At 34.7% G+C, this 19,219-nt stretch overlaps 1 protein-coding gene across 1 annotated transcript in view; it reads left to right on the forward strand.

Annotated features, from left to right (window-relative positions):
• The first annotated feature begins 855 nt into the window (after nucleotides 1-855).
• Yme1l1 (YME1 like 1 ATPase) overlaps nucleotides 856-19,219 on the forward strand; it is a 45,108-nt gene continuing 26,744 nt past the window's right edge. Inside the window, exons 1-5 of the mRNA XM_026408557.2 lie at nucleotides 856-1,054; nucleotides 6,461-6,592; nucleotides 11,992-12,154; nucleotides 13,911-14,009; nucleotides 18,862-18,971. Of these exons, the coding sequence (XP_026264342.2) occupies nucleotides 1,022-1,054; nucleotides 6,461-6,592; nucleotides 11,992-12,154; nucleotides 13,911-14,009; nucleotides 18,862-18,971 (537 nt within the window). The 5' untranslated portion in view covers nucleotides 856-1,021. The remainder of the gene's footprint in view (nucleotides 1,055-6,460; nucleotides 6,593-11,991; nucleotides 12,155-13,910; nucleotides 14,010-18,861; nucleotides 18,972-19,219) is intronic.

Genomic DNA, 19,219 nt, shown 5'->3' on the forward strand with positions numbered 1-19,219 from the left:
CACGGCCTTTCCCAGCCGCAACTCCCGCCAACTGGGTTCAAAGTGAGGCTCCGCCCACACCGCACGCTGTCCGTGACGTCACCGCGCCACCGCGCCGTCCCGCGGAGTCCAAAGCAGCCCCGCCCTGTCACCTCCCTTAACTAAGTACAGTTGCCCAATGGGCGTGAGGTCTTGGCACTGGGAACACTTGAGTTCCGCACAGAAATTTCGAAGGCGGTGACTCACGGCCCTCTGACACATCTTGTTAGGAGGGAGGAAGTTCAAATAGCTCTGGCCAACAAGAAGAGGGACAACTGGGACTTGAATCTGAATCGCGGGATTTGAAAAGATGTCTCCCCGCCTCCCAACGAGTCTGCAAGGAACCTGCCCAGGTCTAGTCCAAACCTGCAATTTACCCCGCCCTTCCCGACCTGTTTGGTCTGTTCAGGAAAGCAGTGGCCCGAGATGACGTTTGGAAGCAGGGAAGCCACCGAACGTGTGAAACCGGATGTGCAGGAGGCGGGTAGCCGACACTGTTACCTGAATTTATTCACAAAATGTAATCTGCCTGACGGAAAGAGGCTAAGACCAAAAAACCAAAAAACCCCGCAAACCTTTTTAGCAACCTTCAGAACAATACGTTGGATAAGGAAGCTACAGAGAGCCTGAGAAAGGTTCAACAGGGTGCATGCTGTTCCCCCTTGTAAAAGTGGGGTAAACCCACGCTACAAACACTTATGGGATTCCGTTCCTTGCCAATATTCAGAGGCTCTGTGCCCGCAGGACGTGGTACTAGCTCACGTCTCTGAAAAGGCGGGGCGCCGATTTGCCCCGGAAGTACTGTTGCGTTAACGCCTTGCCTTCCGGGGCAGATTGCTGTTGTAGCAGCTGTAGGAAGGGGAGGCCATTTTCCGTTTCTGAGAAGCGTAAGGGGCAAAGGAAGGGAGAGACAGAGGGGAAAAAAGGGGGCTCAGCGCCTCCCTGCCGGGCCGAGAACGGAGGACAGTTTTGGCAGGCGGGAGAGGTCGCTGAGGGCCCGGAGATGTTTTCCCTGACGAGCACGGTGCAGCCCCAGGTGAGCCCTACTTTCAGCGTGTTTTTCTGCGGCCCTGCCCGTGGATGTTTTCCAGTTGCCTTCGTGGAATCGGTTTCTGGGAAGCGAACCAAGGGAGGAAAACGATTAGCCCACGCAGAGTCCCGAGGTTGAAAGTGGATCAGGGGATAACGAAGAGAGTAGGACCGGAGACTTGAAGGGCTGACAGCTAAGCATATGGGGTTCGAGGGGAGAGGCGCGGTATAAGCGTGATGGAGATCGGGGCTTATCGGATTGATTGCGTGGAATTTTCTGGTAGAGAATCCGTCATGCATTGTTCAGGGCCGGACATTCTGGGCTGGGGGTTGGGGAAATGTCTCCTCTTGGATGTAAAAGTAATGTTCTTTCCATCCTTTCCGAGCTCTCTTTTTTTTCTCCTTGCAAGTGAATTTATCCCAAACATTCTATAATAATTTGACTAACTACTTTTTTTTTTCTTTTTGGTCAGAAAAAACTAATAAGTATTCTTTCTTTTCTTTGAGTACTGGGGATTGAACTCAGAGTCATTTGGCCAAAGAGCTACTTCCCCAGGCCTTTTTTCATTTATTTATTTTGATTCAGTGTTTCGCTAATTTGTCGAGGCTGGCCTCGAATTTTTTGGTTCCTCCTCTGCTTCACCCTCCCGAGTTGCTGGGATTACAGGGGTGATTCATCATGTCCAGTTTATGAATTTTGGTGTAGTTAATTTGCCGTTAAAGTTTTGATTTCAGCCTCATCCTCATATGAAACAAAAGTTAAGCCAAAGGGGGGAGAAAAATTCTAAAGGGTTTTGATCCTATTTGAAAGATAATCAGTTGTGACAATGTTTTGCCCTTTATTCACTTCAAAAAAAATTTTTTTCTTTTGATGGCAACGTTTTCTCATTAAAGAATACTTTATTAGTTTCTATAATCACACCCTCATAGATGAGACCATACATTTAATAACAGTATCTTACCCCTTTACAGAGAAAAGAAATAAGCTTAGCATTTCTAGACCAACATGACTGTTAATTTCTGAACAAGGCCAATTCAACAGGTGAACTGGGATACTTTTTCCAAAGTTGTCAAAAATTCAAATTACATTTAGAGATGTGTATGTTTATATAAAAAGACCAAGGATAGTAGTATGTTTTGAGTTATATTAAAAGACCAATAATAGCACCAACAGTTTTTCCATTGTCTGCAATCATTGAATAAAATTGTACTCTCAGTACACTTCATTAGTGGTAACATTTTGATAGATTTGTTTATTTATTTATTGTAGTTATAGATGAACAGAATGCCTTTGTTTATTTTTATATGGTGCTAAGGATCGAACCCTGTGCCTCACAGATGCTAGGCAAGTGCTCTACCACTGAACTACACAGCCTCAGCCCCACATTTTGATAGATTTCTTTTTTCCTTTTCTTTCTTTCTTTTTTTTTTTTTTCATTTTTGAGAGTGCTCAGAGCTTTGCAGACAAATATTTTTTTTTTGAGAACATTCAGATTTAAATTTTTTTGATACCTTTACTTTCTTATTTCAAGTATATGGTTGTGTTCCTTTGTTTAACTCCTCTCCCTCCTTTTTTTGTAGGAGTGCAGTACTGGCTGAATAATAGAAAATGAAGTGGTTGGTTAGTTATTGGGCAGCAGAAGAACAAAGCAAATATGGAATTTTATCTTACTAGTGATATGAAGTAAAGATGATTAGGGAGTTAGCCAGGTGAACAGTGGACAAGATATTTCGAGATTAGAGGAACAAAAATAAGACTAGGTGGCTAGAGCATTAAAGATTAAGGGAAGGATTGCCAGAGATGAGATTGGAGAGAAGCCTTAAGGCAGTTTAGGGAGTTTGGATTTCATTTTAAGTGAAAACAGTTGAAAGGAACAATTGAAGGTTTTAAAACAATCACACACACATACACACCCGTATATGTATATGTGTGTGTGTATATATACACACTTTTTTTTTTTTTTTTTTGGTACCGGAAATTGAACTCTGAGGCACTCAACCTCTGAGCCACATCCCCAGCCCTGTTTGTATTTTATTTAGACACAGGGTCTCACTGAGTTGGTTAGGGCCTAAGTTGCTGAGGCTAGATTTGAGCTTGCCATCCTCCTGTCTTAGCCTCTGAGTCGCTGGGATTACAGGTGTGCATCATGGTGCCTGGCCTAGATTTTCATTTTTTAATGAATCACTTTGCTGTCTTGCTTATGGAGAATATGAAGTGGCAGGAGTGGAATTATATTGCACTACTTTGGGATAAGGGTGTTGCTCCACTAAAGTTGTGGCAATGCTTGTAAAAGTAGAGAATTTTATTTGAACAAAGAGTAGAATTTCATGAGAGGTGGTGGAGAGAGATGTTTCTGGTTTGATCAACTGAATACAGGAAGGTGCTATTTGCCTAGATGATAATTTGGGGAGGAGTCCTAACAATTGTTTTTAAAACAGGTCTGACTTGGCCTGCAGTTCTAAACTTTTTGAAACTAAACTCTTAGTTCACATCAAGAACTCCTGGTTTTGAGGGAATTTATGATTGGCTGGATGGAGAATTGGTGCTATGTGAAGTAGCTAGAGCTGGTGAAAGGATTTTGTGTGGTGTTGGCTTAACTGGGCTCAAATACAGGACCCTGAAGTATTTATGCTATGTAGGATTATAAACATATTTGGAATTCCTAGTTGCTTAGTTGGTTGAATACACTTGAATTTAAATATTAGAAATAGGGAAGACATAGCTGAGCTCAATCACTCAGCTCAATCTTTTGTTTTTTTTTTTTCCATGCTGAGGATTGAACCCAGGGCCTCCCACATGCTAGGCAAGTGCTGTATCACTGGTCTACACCCTATCCCTAAAATAAGCCTTTTCAAAGAAATAAGCAGATAATATATGTTTTTGTATTTGATTCCTATAGTTTAAAAGGAACTTACTGTTTCTGACTTCAAAAAATAATATTCTTCCAAAAATGCTGAAAGAAAATAAAGATCATCCATAATTTCAAGTTACACATTTTAGAATAAATTCCACCCCTTTCCCCCTCTTTATTAATAAGGGAATACATACTTAAAAATATTACTTTACAGTTTGCTTTATTCATGCAGTATCATAACATAAATTTATTTCTGTATCAATAGCTCTGAAATAAGAAGCCTTTTAACTGGAATTTTGAATCAGATACTTTGGGTTAGACTCATACTAATTGTTTGACCTTGGATATTAACCTGATCTATCTAAATCTTTGTTGTCTTCATCTATTAAATAGGAGGTATCTTAGTCTGCTGCTAAAACTGAATACTTTGAACTAGGTAATTTATATAAAGAATAGAAATTTATTGGTTCATAGTTCTGGAGACTGGGACATCCATTTTCAAGGTGCCAGAATCTGGCAACATGGTAGAAGATACCACATGATGAAAGGCATCATGTTAAAGAGAGGAAGAGGAGATAACCCACTGCTATGAAAACCTAACACCTTTTGAAGATTCTACCTCTTACCTAGTTAAAATGACAACCAAATTTCAATGTGAATTTTAGAGAGGACAAATATTCAAACCTTAACAAGAAGTGAAATAGTAACAATTTTTTATGACTCTTAGGAGGATTACACTAGATAACTAGAAGACCTGGTATATACTAAGAACCCATTTTGTTTATTCATTTACCCAACAAATATTTATTTAATGCTGTTGCTGTGTGTATTGATGTTACATAGGGATACAGTATTGAATAAAATAGAAAAAATGAAATAGGGAAAATAATTTTTTGCCATTTGGTTATAGAATATGGTATAATGAAAAATACTTTTGTAGTTTTTGTAATCTTCCTGATAACATAGCTTCTAAAATTATTGGGATTTCATGAGTTATTAAAATTCAGGGAAACTTGTTTATCACATCTGTGTTTTTGCTAATAAAATGACTTCAATCTGTAAATAGCCTGAGGATGGCACTAGTCAGGGAAAGGCCAAGTGGTTTGAGAGTGTACTTTAATTTCCTCATCTCTGGAGAGGGAAGGGTAACGCTGGAAACTGAGCTCCATTAGCAACTCTTGAACCGTGAAAGTCACCCTATTTTGGGTTGGTGAATGTGTGCATACAATCCATGTAGAGGGGTGTCTCACCTGACTGGGGACAGGAGTCCCTATAGTAGGTACCCTTTTAGACCTTGCTATAGATCTGGCTATTCATTTATTGTAGAGACTGGTAAACATGAAGTTTTTTTTGTTTGTTTTATTTTTTTCTGAGTTCTGTTAGCCTTTCTAGCAAATGATCATGCCCTGTGACTGGCATCTGAAGTGGAGACAGTGTCATGGGACTGAGTCCTTACCCTATGGGGTCTCTTTAACTCCTCCTGGTAGATAGTGTTAAAGTTGAATTGTTGGGCAGCAAACTGGTGTTGGAAATTGTGTGGTGAATACTCTAAGAAGAGAGAGATTTTTGTACAGATAATTAAGTAAATATTTAAAGTGTTAGCGAAAAGTACCAGAAAGAAAAAATAGAATAGAGAACATGGGTAAGACATATTTTTGAGGAAAGGTCATTGAAATATTAGGGTGGCTAAAGACAGGACTCCTGAAAAGATGATTTTTGAATAAAGAATTGAAGGGAATGTGAAAGCAAACTATATTACTAACTGGACAAGAGGGAATAAAAACAGTGAAAAGGCTTTGAGATAAGATCCTGCTAGGTATCTTCCAGGAATAGCAAGGAGGCCAGTGGAGCTAGAGCAGAAGGAATAAAGCAGGGAGCATTAGGGTAGGAGGTAATAAAGTGCCAAACCATGGAAGGTTTTATAGGTCATAGTTGTTAGGATTTTGGCTTTTATTTTTAACTCTGTAAGTTGGAAAAGAAGCCATTGGAGGGGCTGGAGTTTTGGCTCAGTGGTAGAGCACTTCCCTGGGTTGGAATGTCAGTAAAATATTTTATTTTGTGGTATAGTGTCATTTATTTTACTACTCCCTTTTCTCCAGTTTTCCGCTATTTTTAAATGTGTTGATAAAAATTTTTATCTCTGCATGTGCAAGCATTTGTTGGATTATTTCCTTAAGAATAAATTCCTAGAAGGTAGATTGCTGGAATAAGAAAAAAATATATGTATTTAAAACATTTTTGATTCATATATCAAGAATAGTATCCTGAATGAATAGACCCAATTATCTTCCCTCTTGCAGTAAATGAATAATACTGTCTGACATATTTTTGTTTGCTGGTACATGTGTTTGTGTGTTGCTGGGTATGGAACCCAGGGGCTCACACATGCTAGGTAAGTGCTCTTACACTGAGCTGTATATGCCCCAACTCAGTGTATAGTTTTGCTATGCACTATATGTTTAACTTTTAACATAGCCTAAATCCTTTCAAGGAAAAGGAAATGGTTTTATTTTTAAAAAGAAACACATTACTCAATTTGAACTTTTATCTTTTTCTAGGTTACAGTTCCTCTCAGTCATCTCATCAGTGCCTTCCATTCACCAAAAACCATATCTGTTTCTGTCAGTACATCAGTTTCTCAAAACCAGCATAGAGATGTAGTTCCTGAGCATGAGGCTCTCAGCAATGAGGTAATATTTTTTTACCCTGGCTGTATAAGAAAACCTTTTTTATATACTGAATTATAAACATGTTTGATGAAATATCTTTATTTAGACATTTATATCAAGGTGTCTTTTATGTTCAGTGTAATTTGTAATTAAAGATAACTAATTATGGATTTTATTGTATATATTTAAAAATTACTTAATATAATTTAGAATTTTTTTCACATTGGCATTGCATTTGGCATTCACCTTCAGGCTTACTGCTTGTGTGATATCAGTAAGATATTCTTTTGTGTTTCTCCAAGTGGCAGTAAACTCACCGGTAACTGACCACAATTAAATCTCAAGGAAGATAGTATACTGAGACATTATCATTCATTGCCTTATAGAAACCTTTAGTGTAATTAAACAGACTATAGATACTTGAAAGTGAAATATATGAACTAGGAAACCCATATTATTAGTATTCATGTAATTATAAAACCAGCATTGCCTTGGATGTAAGTAAGTACGGGGGTGGGGGAGTGCTTTGGGGGGTCAGTCTAGAGATAAAAGTTTAATTAGATGAAAAGTTTGTCATCTTTATGTTTTCTTTTTATTCTGTTTGCGCAGTTCCTGTTGCTTCTTTCTATATGTAATCCATTATCCTTTATCCTGACACTCCCCTCTCAAATTGTAGTTCTTGAGAACTTTACTACTGAAAAGACTCTAAATTACATATAATAAGAGATTAACAAAAAGTAATAATCAAATAGAACAGTTATAATCATACTCTGTAGTGAAACTTATATCACATAAACGTGGTCCCTCTTAAAATAACTATTGTGCTACACTCCTTCTTGTTGACCATGGGTAACTACAGTGGCAGAAAGCAAAACCACAGGTGAGGGATTACTGTATCTTGAAAAATTTCTACATGCAGCAAAATTATGTTCATTTTAGAAACTTTGGAAAATATTAATATAGGTAGAAGAGCTATAATTCATCTGTGTTCATGTTTTCCAGAGACAATGCTGTTAATATTTTATATTTATATTTCTTTTTTGTTGTTGTTTGGTGGTACTAGGGATAGAATCAAAGGTGTTCTACCCCTGAGCTACATCCCCAGCTGTTTTTTTTTTTTTTTTTGAGGCAGGATATTACTAAGTTGCTAGGGTTGGCTTTATTTATACTTGTAAAGTTCCTACCTCAGCCTTCCGAGTCTCTGGGATAACAGATGTGCACTACCTTGCCCAGCTGGAAAATATTTCATGTCTCCTTCTTTTGGGCTTTTTATATTACATAATAATTGCATTATATTGCATGTACTGATTTTTTTTCATTCAGTGAACTTTTTATTTTTATGCCATTTTTATTATTATTATTATTATTATCGTGGGGTTTTTTTCCTTGAGATGTGAATTTGCTTTGTTGAGTAGACTGTTTTCAAACTTGTGATTCTCTACCTTCCTCTCCCAAATAGATGGAATTACAGATGTGTACCATGGCACTTGGCTCATTTTCTTTGTTCTTAATGACTTTTTAGTGTTCTTTGTATGATGTCCAGTGTTGGATATTGTTTCCAGTTTCTTTTTTGTTGACATAAACAATGCTATTATTGTTGTGCTTGTTGTTAAATCTTTGATAATTGTGTCAAGTAAAATTGCTGAGTTGCTGGTAAAGGACGTTTTTGATCCTTGCAAGGTAACTAAACCCTAGAAGCCAGTGTTTTGTTTAAGACAATAATGGTGTGAAATATAGAATTAATGTTCTTAATCTCTGTTATACCCTCCTTAGTCCTTCTATTTGTCTTTGGCAAGTACTTTTATAGTATCAGAACTTTTTCATATTTTTGAGTATCCTACCTCTTAACTTTCTTGGGGATGTGATGACTTCTTTGCTTAACAAATATCTGCTCCAGAAGACAAGGAGAAAACAAAACAAAACCTTCCTTTGAATTTTCCTCAAGCAACTGGCTTCCTTTTGCATTATTATTATTATTATTATTCTCTTATCTGTCTATCTACCTACCTCCTATACTGGAGGCCAAACCCAGGGTCTCATGCTAGACAGGTATTCTACCATGGAGCCATATTCCAAATCTCTGCTTTAAATGAGTAGTTTGAGCTTGTATCTATTCTTAAAAAACTTTTGAGTCTCTCTTCCTATCTGTCTGTAACATCTCCCATTATAATTTGGATGTTACTTTTACTATTTTAAAGATATTTTTTGCTAAACTCATTGGTGACTTCCTTAGTGCTAAATACATGTCTTAAAAAAATATGAATCTTAATACTTATCATTTGCTTTTAACCAGGCCAAGTGTGTACAACTTCTAAAATAATTTCTTTAATTGAATGTTATTGCTGTGATTATATCTATATTTTGCTGGCATTTTAAAATTGCCAACTTCTTAGATATTAGGTTTATGTATAAGGGAAAAATGAGTTTATTATGCATATGTATCCTTATTTTAATTTTCATTCTTTACATTTTTCCAGGTTTTTTAAAATTATTTTATTGTTTTTTTTAATGTGGTGCTGAGGATTGCACCTAGTGCCTCATACATGCAAAGCAAGCACTCTATCACTGAGCCATAAACCCAGCCTCTTCTCCGATGTTTTAATATCCATTTTCATATCTTTCATTGACATCTATATCTAAATATTTGTATTTATATGCTGATATCTCTCAAGTATGTCTCCAACCCTTAATTCTCTCAAAAGTTTTCAAGTATCTAGTGGCTTATTAGACATATATATTCCTTTGGATAATATCCAGGGACCTTAGATACCTAAAACGGAGTTATTTCCCCAAATTCCAATATGTTTGGCTTACAGTGGTTTTAGTCCTTTATTATCAGTTTGGATCCAATCAGGAGAGAGAAACCACACAGTCACTTAAACAATAAAGGCTTACTATAGAATTTAATGCAATTTAATTTAATATTTCAAACACCCTCTTTTATTGGGAATTGGAGTAGATAGGGAATGGTTAGTAAGAAGTAATGAACATCCTAAAAGAAAATACAGAATTTGTGGACTTAACGTAACTAATACTTCTAGGGCTGAGATAGAGTATCCCTGGAAAAGAGCTCCGCTTCCAGGCTGAGGAATGACCTTGTTGGAGAGATCATGACTTTGGCTCACAGAATGGCGGAGATGTCACTGTGGTATGATGCCAGCTGAATTTGCTGGAAATCTGTCCTCTAGACTGGAGAAAGCTGTTCTTGAAGATGTGTCTTGCAAGAAAAGATAGAAAAGTAGTACCGTGGAAAGATGTTGAGTGTTGCTGGCCACTGTGCAGTCCAGGAGCCAGTAGCTACATACTATTTAGGAACCATGAGTGTTGCAGACTGGAGTCTGCTGAGAAAACACACTAGAACCAGGAACTCAAACTCTTTCTCTCCTACAGTTTATCTCTGGTAACTACACTGACAAAGCTTAACATTGTGCCAGTTGGCAAAGGAAAAATATTTAAAGGATGCAGATTGATATTCATGGAGCCAGCTAAATGATGAAGAGGAATTAAGAGACAGCATTTTGATAATCCTTATAGATAATCACATCTATTCAGAACTCCTTATCTTCTCAATCCCTACAACCTACTGGCTTCTTCAAATATCTGTTTTCTGTGATTTGTTACATACCTTTTTTTTTTTTTTTTTTTTTTTTTTTGCTGGGAATCAAACCCAGAACACATCAGCCTTCTCTCTTACACATTCTGTCTTCTTTATTAGAGGATTTTCTTCAAGTAAAATGAAACTGATCATATTACTGATGAAATTAAATTCAAAGAAGGCTTTTCACAGTTTGGCTATAGACCATCTTTCTAGTTCATTCTTCCTTCACTTTTGGAGACATTCCAGATCTTGGTAGGACTTTTGTTCGTTTCATTCCCTAGGTCTTTCTCCTTCATCATTGCTAATTATTTATTTTATTTTGTGATACTGGGGGTTGAACCTCAGGGCACTCTACCACTGAGCTATACTGCCAGCCCTTTTATTTTCATATTTCAAAACAGAGTTTTCACTCAATTGCCACTTCTGGCCTTGAACTTGTAATCCTTCTCCCTCAGCCTTCCAAGTCACTGGGCATGTGCCACTGCTTTTGGCCATCATTTTTAATAGTTTAAAAGTACTTTTAAATATTTTATTTCATCATACTTCTTTTTTACTATGTGTTGCCATGATATATGTTAGCATAAATGGATGAGTTAAGCATCCTACCTTTGATCCTTACCATTGCAGATTCAGGCATATTTCAAAGTCATTAGTGATGAAGAAATGGACTATGGAATATGAGTCATTTGTCACATATCTAGTAAATAGTAAATCCATAGACATAAATTCAGAGCTATATAATTCATGGATCTCTCCTTATGTCAGTCATAAGAAGGTGATACTTGTTCTGCTTAGTTTTTTCTCTCCTTACTTTGATGATTTAGCTGTTTGGGACTCAATAATATGTGGTTGTTAACTTGTTGGATCATGTGGATAAGAAAAATGAAATCTACACTGTATGTATTTACCTTAAAAGTCTTAAAGATGAGCATGTTTTTACACATTTTTGTGATTGTTAAACATGTTTTGACCTTATTGAATGTTCCTCCTTATTCAAAGTTAGATATAGTTACTTTATAACCCCCTCAGCTCAAGGAAGGATCTTTATCAGGCTAGAGAAATGAGATGTCCTCTAATAATAGAGATATCAGTTATTTTAGTGGGCTTTTATTTGTGAGCATTTAGAAACTGGAGGAATTGAAGATTATTACTCAGTTAAAAGCATCTTATTAAAAAAAATTAAAAATTTAAAAATTAACCTCAAATCACATCTGCCCCTGACCATGTAGAACACACTTTCTTTTTTTTTTTAATCTTTTTTATAGTTATAGATGGACAGAAGGCCTTTATTTTGTTTATTTTTATATGGTGCTGAGGATCGAACCCAATGCCTCATGCATGCTAGGCAAGTGCTCTGCCACTGAGCTACAGCCCCAGCCCCGTAGAACACACTTTCTAACTGAGCAAGTAGTTACTCTTGTTTTTGTCATGAAATAAGTGTTTGGCTGATGTTTGATAGGTTAGCATTAGATGAGAATCCCTTATGAAGAGAGGGAAAGGATATAGAAAGCATTTTACTTGATTTTTGTGAATCATCATGCTTAGTTCGTTGGTGATTTTAACTTGAATGAAACTTTTTTTACTCATATTGAAATATGATTTTATTATTTAAAGATATCATTAGGGATATCGTATTTTGACCATTGTCAGACTTTACATGACTTATCTCAGTAAAATTAGAACTATAAGAATGTTTTCATCAATTTCTGTTTTAAACATTAAGAAATTAGTGTATTTGTTATATTTTAATAATTTTTTAAATAATAAATCTCTTTAAATATCTCAATGTTAATGTTTATTTGGTTGACTTAATCTTTTACAGCCTTCACTTAATTTAAGGGACCTTGGATTATCTGAATTGAAAATTGGACAGATTGATCAACTGGTAGAAAATCTACTTCCTGGATTTTACAAAGGCAAAAACATTTCTTCCCACTGGCATACATCTCATGTCTCTGCACATTCTTTCTTTGAAAATAAATATGGTATGTTGATACATTTTTTATTTGAATTAAAATAAGCCATTTTTTATATTAGTAATGATAATTATATTAGATACCATCTATTAGTTTTTATTGTGGGCCACTTTATTTTTGAATTGTTTTCTATAAGTTTTTTTATTAGAATAATGTTAAATTTACAGAAAAGTTTCTACAATGATACAGAGAATTTCCATATATGCTTCACCTTGCTTTACTTAATGTCAACATCTTACATAACCATTGTATATTTGTCAAAACCAAGACTTTGAGATTGGTATGATATATGTTTTTGGCATGACATTTTTTAAATTTTCTTTACAACATTTTGAATTATGTACAGAGTATTTGGATTTCAGCAACATTTGATTTAACTAAATCATTAATTTTTCCAGTAGTATCCTTTCTCTGTTCCAGGATCTAATGCAGCATACCACATCACATTTAGAAGATTGTTTTATTATCATTGTTGTTTTAGTTTTAGGTGACACACATTTGTTAAATTCTGTATAAAATACTATACCCTGAGAATACCTTGATGAAGACACAAAGTCCTTTTTATGGAATGTCTATGTATTTTCTTATTTTAGGTTTGTAACATTCTGGTATTATAATAAATAGGTATACTATCATCTGTTGAAAGGGATGTCATGTCAGCTTCATGAGTTACTCTTTGGAAGAATATTAGAGCTTTACCAATCTATCAGAATACCTGTTTCATATTGATGGCAGGACAGATTTGTAAATCAGTACAAGTTGTGAAAGTCTCAAGAGATCAGGTTTGAATAGTTTATGATGAAGGCTTGATTTCAAGCTGTACTTTTCATTAGCTTACTTCATGTTCAAATTCTTTATTACTCCATTGTCCTTACTTCATATAAAGACATTAAAAATGCAAGAATGAGAAAAAATGCAATGTTTTTTGAGTTTGGTGGCTCAGACTGACAATGTGTTTCTGTTGTCTCTATGCAAAACTCCACTTGACTTATAGTAAAGGTTCTATTGGATAAGTTTTTCTTTATTGTATTATTATTCATACTGCTCTTCTAATCTGCCTAATTACATTTATTTTTAAGGTTCTTTCTCATACTACCAATTGCTTGTATTGTTTAGGCAGGCAGAAATATTAGGAAGGCATCTCTTAATTTGTCCTTATGAGTGTTTGTGAAGAATCTGTAATTCCGACACACACAGATGGATAATAACCACTTGTTTTCTATTGTTGTTGCTGCTAGTCGTGTCACTGAGATTTTAAATGTAAAGTGGGATGGGACATATTAATCAGGGGCAGGAGTTTACGAGCATGGAAATAATCATGCCTACAGATATGGAAAGAACTCACTTCATGCTCAGTTACTGTAAAAACTTTGGAAGGAGCAGTAATCTGGTTTACATTTTTTTGTCACATCATTAGAGCTTTTGAAATTATCTATGAAATAAAAATTCTTCATTTCCTTGCTTTTAAATAAAAGCAGTTTTAACCTAAATGTACATACCTTTTACCTCTATGGATTTGAATTTAATTTCATCGGCAGTTACATACACCAGATAAAAAGACAAGTGATAGTAAAACAAAAAACTGCAGTTATAAGTGATTGGATTAACAATGCTTTAGCTATTTTATAGAAGTGAAATCAAGGGCAAATAAAAGGTGAAACTCATGTATATTATATAATATTTGATACAATTATTTACATTCATATGATTTTTGTGTTTTTGTTTTAGCAGTTAGGAAATTCACTTATTTGCAATTTCCCTCCAGGTTACTTAGATATGTTCAGTACTTTGCGTTCCTCTTGCTTGTACAGACAACATCGAAGAACTCTTCAAAGCATTTGTTCAGATCTTCATTACTGGCCAGGTATGAAGCAACAGATGTTTTTATTTTGGAAACCATAGTAGATTTATTGAACGTATTAAGCGTGGTCTTTGTTGGCCATGTTAATGATTACGAGCATCCACTTGCAGTGCATAGTAGGACTTAGAGCATTTGGAATTGATTAATTTCAGTAGTTCTATTTAATTTTTGACCTGGGAAATATATAATAGGAGCTAATCTTTGTATATGAGTGTTAAGTGCCACAGCAAAGCAAACTACAGGGAACTTTTTTACAATAGATTGTTTTGAAACAGGTTTGAGTACATTTTTTACTTGACCTCATATTTAAAAACCCATTGAAATTATAGGAAAAAGGTATTAAAATGGAGATAGGGAACACCCTAGTTTTTATTACTAGACCTGAAATTTGAGTAATAAACTATGTGACCTCAAGTTGATAGCAAAGTCAAATTTGCATTTATTAATATACTTATTGAATACTAGGCACTAGCAATAAGTGTTAGGTTACAGTGATAATTGCAAATGAAAAAGACATTGTCCTCGCCTTCAGGGAACTTAAGAGTATCACAAAAGACTTGAATATTTTTAGTAGAACTTAGGAAAAACCCCAAGCTGAGAGTCAATAATAAGAGTGGGCTTAAGGATTGTTGATACAGTAAATAGTTGAAAGATGGCCCAAACTGGGCCAGTAATTGAAATAATGTTAACTTTTAGAATATAATTAGCAAAAAACACTTTCTAATAAGAAATGGGCAAGGGGGGTGTTTTAGGGGATTTTGTCTCTAGAAACTCCTGGTTTGAGCATTGATATCAAAGAAAGAAACAAAAATACCCCAGAGTAATTTAGTCTTTAATCATTCATACTTTTCCCGTGTCTTGCTTATTCAAAATAGTCTTTGATTTGTAGTCTGAAAGCACTGCCTTGTTATTATTGAGGAAACCCATTTGCTGTCAGTACTGATCACTATATTCTTATTTTTAAATAGAAATTGATTGCTAAGTATCTCCACATTTTTTATAAAAGCATGAAAAAGAGGCACCAGCTTGAGCAAAGAGACCAACCAGCCAGGCGAGGTGGCATATGTCTATAATCCCAGTAGATTGGGAGGCTGAGATAGGAGGGATTGTGAGTTCAAAGCCAGCATCAGCAAAAGCAAGGTGCTAAGCAACTCAGAGAGACCCTGTCTCTAAATAAATACAAAATAGGGCTGAGGCTGTGGCTCAGTGGTTGAGTGTTTGCAGCCCCCTCCCCCAGTTCAATCCCCAGTTAACCCCTGCCACACCAAAAAAAAAAAAAAAAAGAAACCAATCATCCTCTGATTAATGCAGGAGACAGGGAACACATAAAAACTGATCCTGCATTAGGGTATAAAATTATCTTAGATTTTTATGTTGTAATTCAGAGATTAGTTTCTCTGATCTTCAGACAGAATGTAATAATAGGACTGCTAAAATAATACTGAAATACTAATAATTTTAAAAGGTCTGATCTGTGACAGAAGGGAAATCAATTCTGAAATTATAGGCAGGAACCACTGAAAATCTGCATGTGAAAAACTTCTGGTTGAGGACAAAGTGGTGTTAAGGGAATTGTATATAATAGGAAATAAGAAAGATATAAAATAAATTGAAAACAAATTAATGTGAAATAAAAGTACGCATTAAAAAAATAATATCAAGCTGAGTGCAGTGGCACACAATTGTAATCCCAGTGATTCAGGAGGCTAAAGCAGGCCAGCCTCAGAAGTTTAGTGAGGCCCTAAACAACCTAGCAAGACCCTGTCTCAAAATAAAAAATAAAAAGAGCTGGAAATGTAGCTCAGTGGTTAAGCGTACCTGAGTTCAATTCCTGATATGAAAATAATAAAAAAACAGTGAGAGAGGTTTTTTTGTTTGTTTGCTTTTTTTTTTTTTTTTGCATTACTGGGGACAGAACCCAGTGGTACTCTACCACTGAGCTACATTCACAACCCTTTTAATTTTTTATTTGAGACAGGGTCTTGCTAAGTTACCCAGGCTAGCCTTGAAGTTGCAGTACTCTTGCTTCAGCCTCCATAGTCACACTGCTATTTTAGGTGTGTGCTGTGTTATCCAGGTAAGAAATAACTTAATTAAACCAGAAACATGTTTAATTTGGAGAAACCAACATGGGTAACATAGGAGATCTCATCCCCCCTGAAAGAGTAAAGGATGAAATAGACCTTCTTATTTATTCTGTGAGAGTATTATTACTAAAGCTGGTCAACATTAGCACAAAAAAGGAATACAGTAGATCAGCTTCTTATTATTCAAATATTATAGAAATCCTAAATAAACTGAAGAAAACAAGCCTAGAAATGCACTAAAAATATTTTATCATGATTAAGGAATATAAGAATAATGTAACATTAATAAGTCTGCTAATTCATCATGTTGACTGGAGAAGAAAAACAGTATTATTTCAGTGTATGATGTAAAGGCATGTGATCTGTTTTAAAAGTTATGTTTTCTAAGAACTCTTAGAAAATTAGAACTTTAAGGGGACTTTTAAAATTTCTTAAAACATTATTATGTTACCATCACGAGAAACAAAATATCTAGTACCCTGTTTTTTGTTTTTTCATAGCATTAATTTGGAGTTTTGGAACAGTATGATTGAAAAGAAAAAGAAATGAGTCATACACAAACAGGCAAAATTATAATTTGCAAGTGATATGATTATTTACCAGAAAATTCAAGAGAATCAACCAAAAAGCAGTTCAAGTCGTGAGTTTGCTTTGGTAGCATATAAGATAAATCAACAGCTTTCTTAACATTTTAGTGGTAGGTTTTAGTTACAATTTTTTCTAAATCCATTCAATGTTTTATCCTGATAAGAAATATGCACCAATTACATACATACTCATACGTACGTATGTGAAGTATTACTGAAAGAAATAAAAAGAGCTGAGTGGAGTAATAGGGGAGTGCCACAGTCCTGTTTGAAAGGTCTTTATATTTTAACAATAAGCATTTATGTCTAAATTTATAAATTTAGTTATTTTTCTGATCAAAACTCTTAAGACTTGTTTTGGAAGTTGAGAAATTAGTTTTAAACTTTATTTGTAATGACTAAGAATTTATTGGAAAACAATACAAATAAGGGGGATTTATCCTATATAAATATACCAAATATGTGTTTTAATAATGTGTATCAGTAGTATATAGCATCTCAAATAATTGTGAAACTACAGAATTTAAACTGGTACTGGCATAAGTTAGTAAAAGAAAATTAAGACTTTCAAGTCAATGAACAAATGATGGATTACCAATAAATGTTATTTGGCTAATTGGTTATCCATTTTTGACAAAAGAGAATCAAGTTCTTGTTTTTACATTATACCCAAAATGAGTTTCAAATACTTTAAAGGTCTGAAAATAAAATGTAAAACTGAAAGTCTTCGAAGTAAGCAGACTGTCTAAAAATCTTAGTTTTGGGAGGTGTAGATCCAAGAATGTTCAAGCCCTGGTTTCAATCCCTACTAGTACAAAAATAAATGAGGAATGAATGAATAAACAAAATAAAAATCTTAATTTGGGGAGGGAACTAATCAAAACAAAATGCAGAAACACTACAGATGAAAGAGTGTGGCTATTATTAACATTACCGTATTATATAATTGAAAGACAAGGACATTAGAACGTCTTTATATATGTGTGTATATATAGATAAAATGGAGATATTATGGATAGTAATCATTGGTTTTATATATATCATCTATTTTACAAAGTAATAAGAATTAAAAATATGCAAAGGACATGAATGGTCAATTAAGAAAAAAGGTAAAAATGCAGAAATCTTTTCAAAATTCATCATCACTTGTAATCTGGAAAATGCCAAGTAAAACAAGAATATAGTTTGTTTTGCCTGTCAGATTTGTATGGATTAAAAGATTTATATTATCTAGAGTTGGCAAGAGTATGGAAAAACGAACACTCATTCATTGTTGGTCACAAAAATTGACAACAGCCTTCTTAGAAGGCAGTTTCTTAGTGTCAAACAAAATATAAACTTCACAGTTTCACTTTTAAGAATTTGGCCTACATGTGTTGAAGGATATACGCACAAGAATGTTCACTACAGTATCATTTCTAGCAATTAAAATGGGGATCTGAAGGTATAGTTCAGTGGTATTGGGTTCAGTCCTCAGCACCAAAGTAAAAACAACCAAAATCAAAAAATGAATATGTAAATAAGTTCTATAGTTGGGATATTAGTTGAATAAATTGCTGTACTCTGATAAATATATAACCGGCTATTAAACTGAATACAACATCCGTCCTATTCTGATGTATATCCATGATATATTATTGGGTAAAAGAAGATAATTGTATAAAGTTATGTTCTGTTTCTAGAATAATTTTTATAGGAAGTGCATGTGTGTGCATGCATAGAAGAGTAGTCATGAAATTGTTAACTGTGGTTATTTTGAGGAAGTGGGATTAAGGTTTGAGGAATTAGGGGTCACTGGCTTTTATTTGATACTCTTAAGTACTCTAAATTTAGATGTCGTGAAATTAAGAAAATATAAAGTTAATTGTATGGATTCAACGTATTTTAATGACTTGGATATTTTGGGTGTCACAATTTATCAGTTATGGTCCTGTTTTCTAAATTATATTGTAAAATTTTCTTTCTGTTTTCTTCTCATCAACATGAAATAAAGTGTTCATAAATCAAGTTCTTTTGAAAACATGATGGTAGAAGTAATAATGTAAAGCAAGTTGAAGTGTCAGGAAAAAGAACTGTGTCAAAAACTTAGATTAGGATGTGCAGGTATAGTGTCAGACTTTAGAATCAGGCATTTTTCTTTCCTTTAACAATTTACAAAGCAAATGGTACTGTTTTGTTCAGTTTTCATACAGTCTCGGGGTTTTAAAACTTTGAAATCAAGGACCCGACGTCTACAGTCCACCTCTGAAAGATTAGCAGAGACACAGAATATAGCACCATCATTCGTGAAGGTAATTAGATGTTCCAGAAAGCAATAATTTTTCAAATTATTTAATCAATGAGGATCTTTAGTATTTAATTTTTGTGTTGGCTGGTGTTTTTTTTTTCCCCCTTCCTCTTTCTACTGATGATAAGGAATTAATGTGTATTCATTATACCCGGTGCTCTCCTGGACAGCAGACTTATTTTTACTTGTTAATTAGATCTCTTCTGCTGATGTTTTTTCGCCTCTACCAATTTATATCTGCTGATATATGAA

The sequence above is a fragment of the Urocitellus parryii genome, chromosome 9 (assembly GCF_045843805.1).
Source record: "Urocitellus parryii isolate mUroPar1 chromosome 9, mUroPar1.hap1, whole genome shotgun sequence".
Taxonomy (NCBI): domain Eukaryota; kingdom Metazoa; phylum Chordata; class Mammalia; order Rodentia; family Sciuridae; genus Urocitellus; species Urocitellus parryii.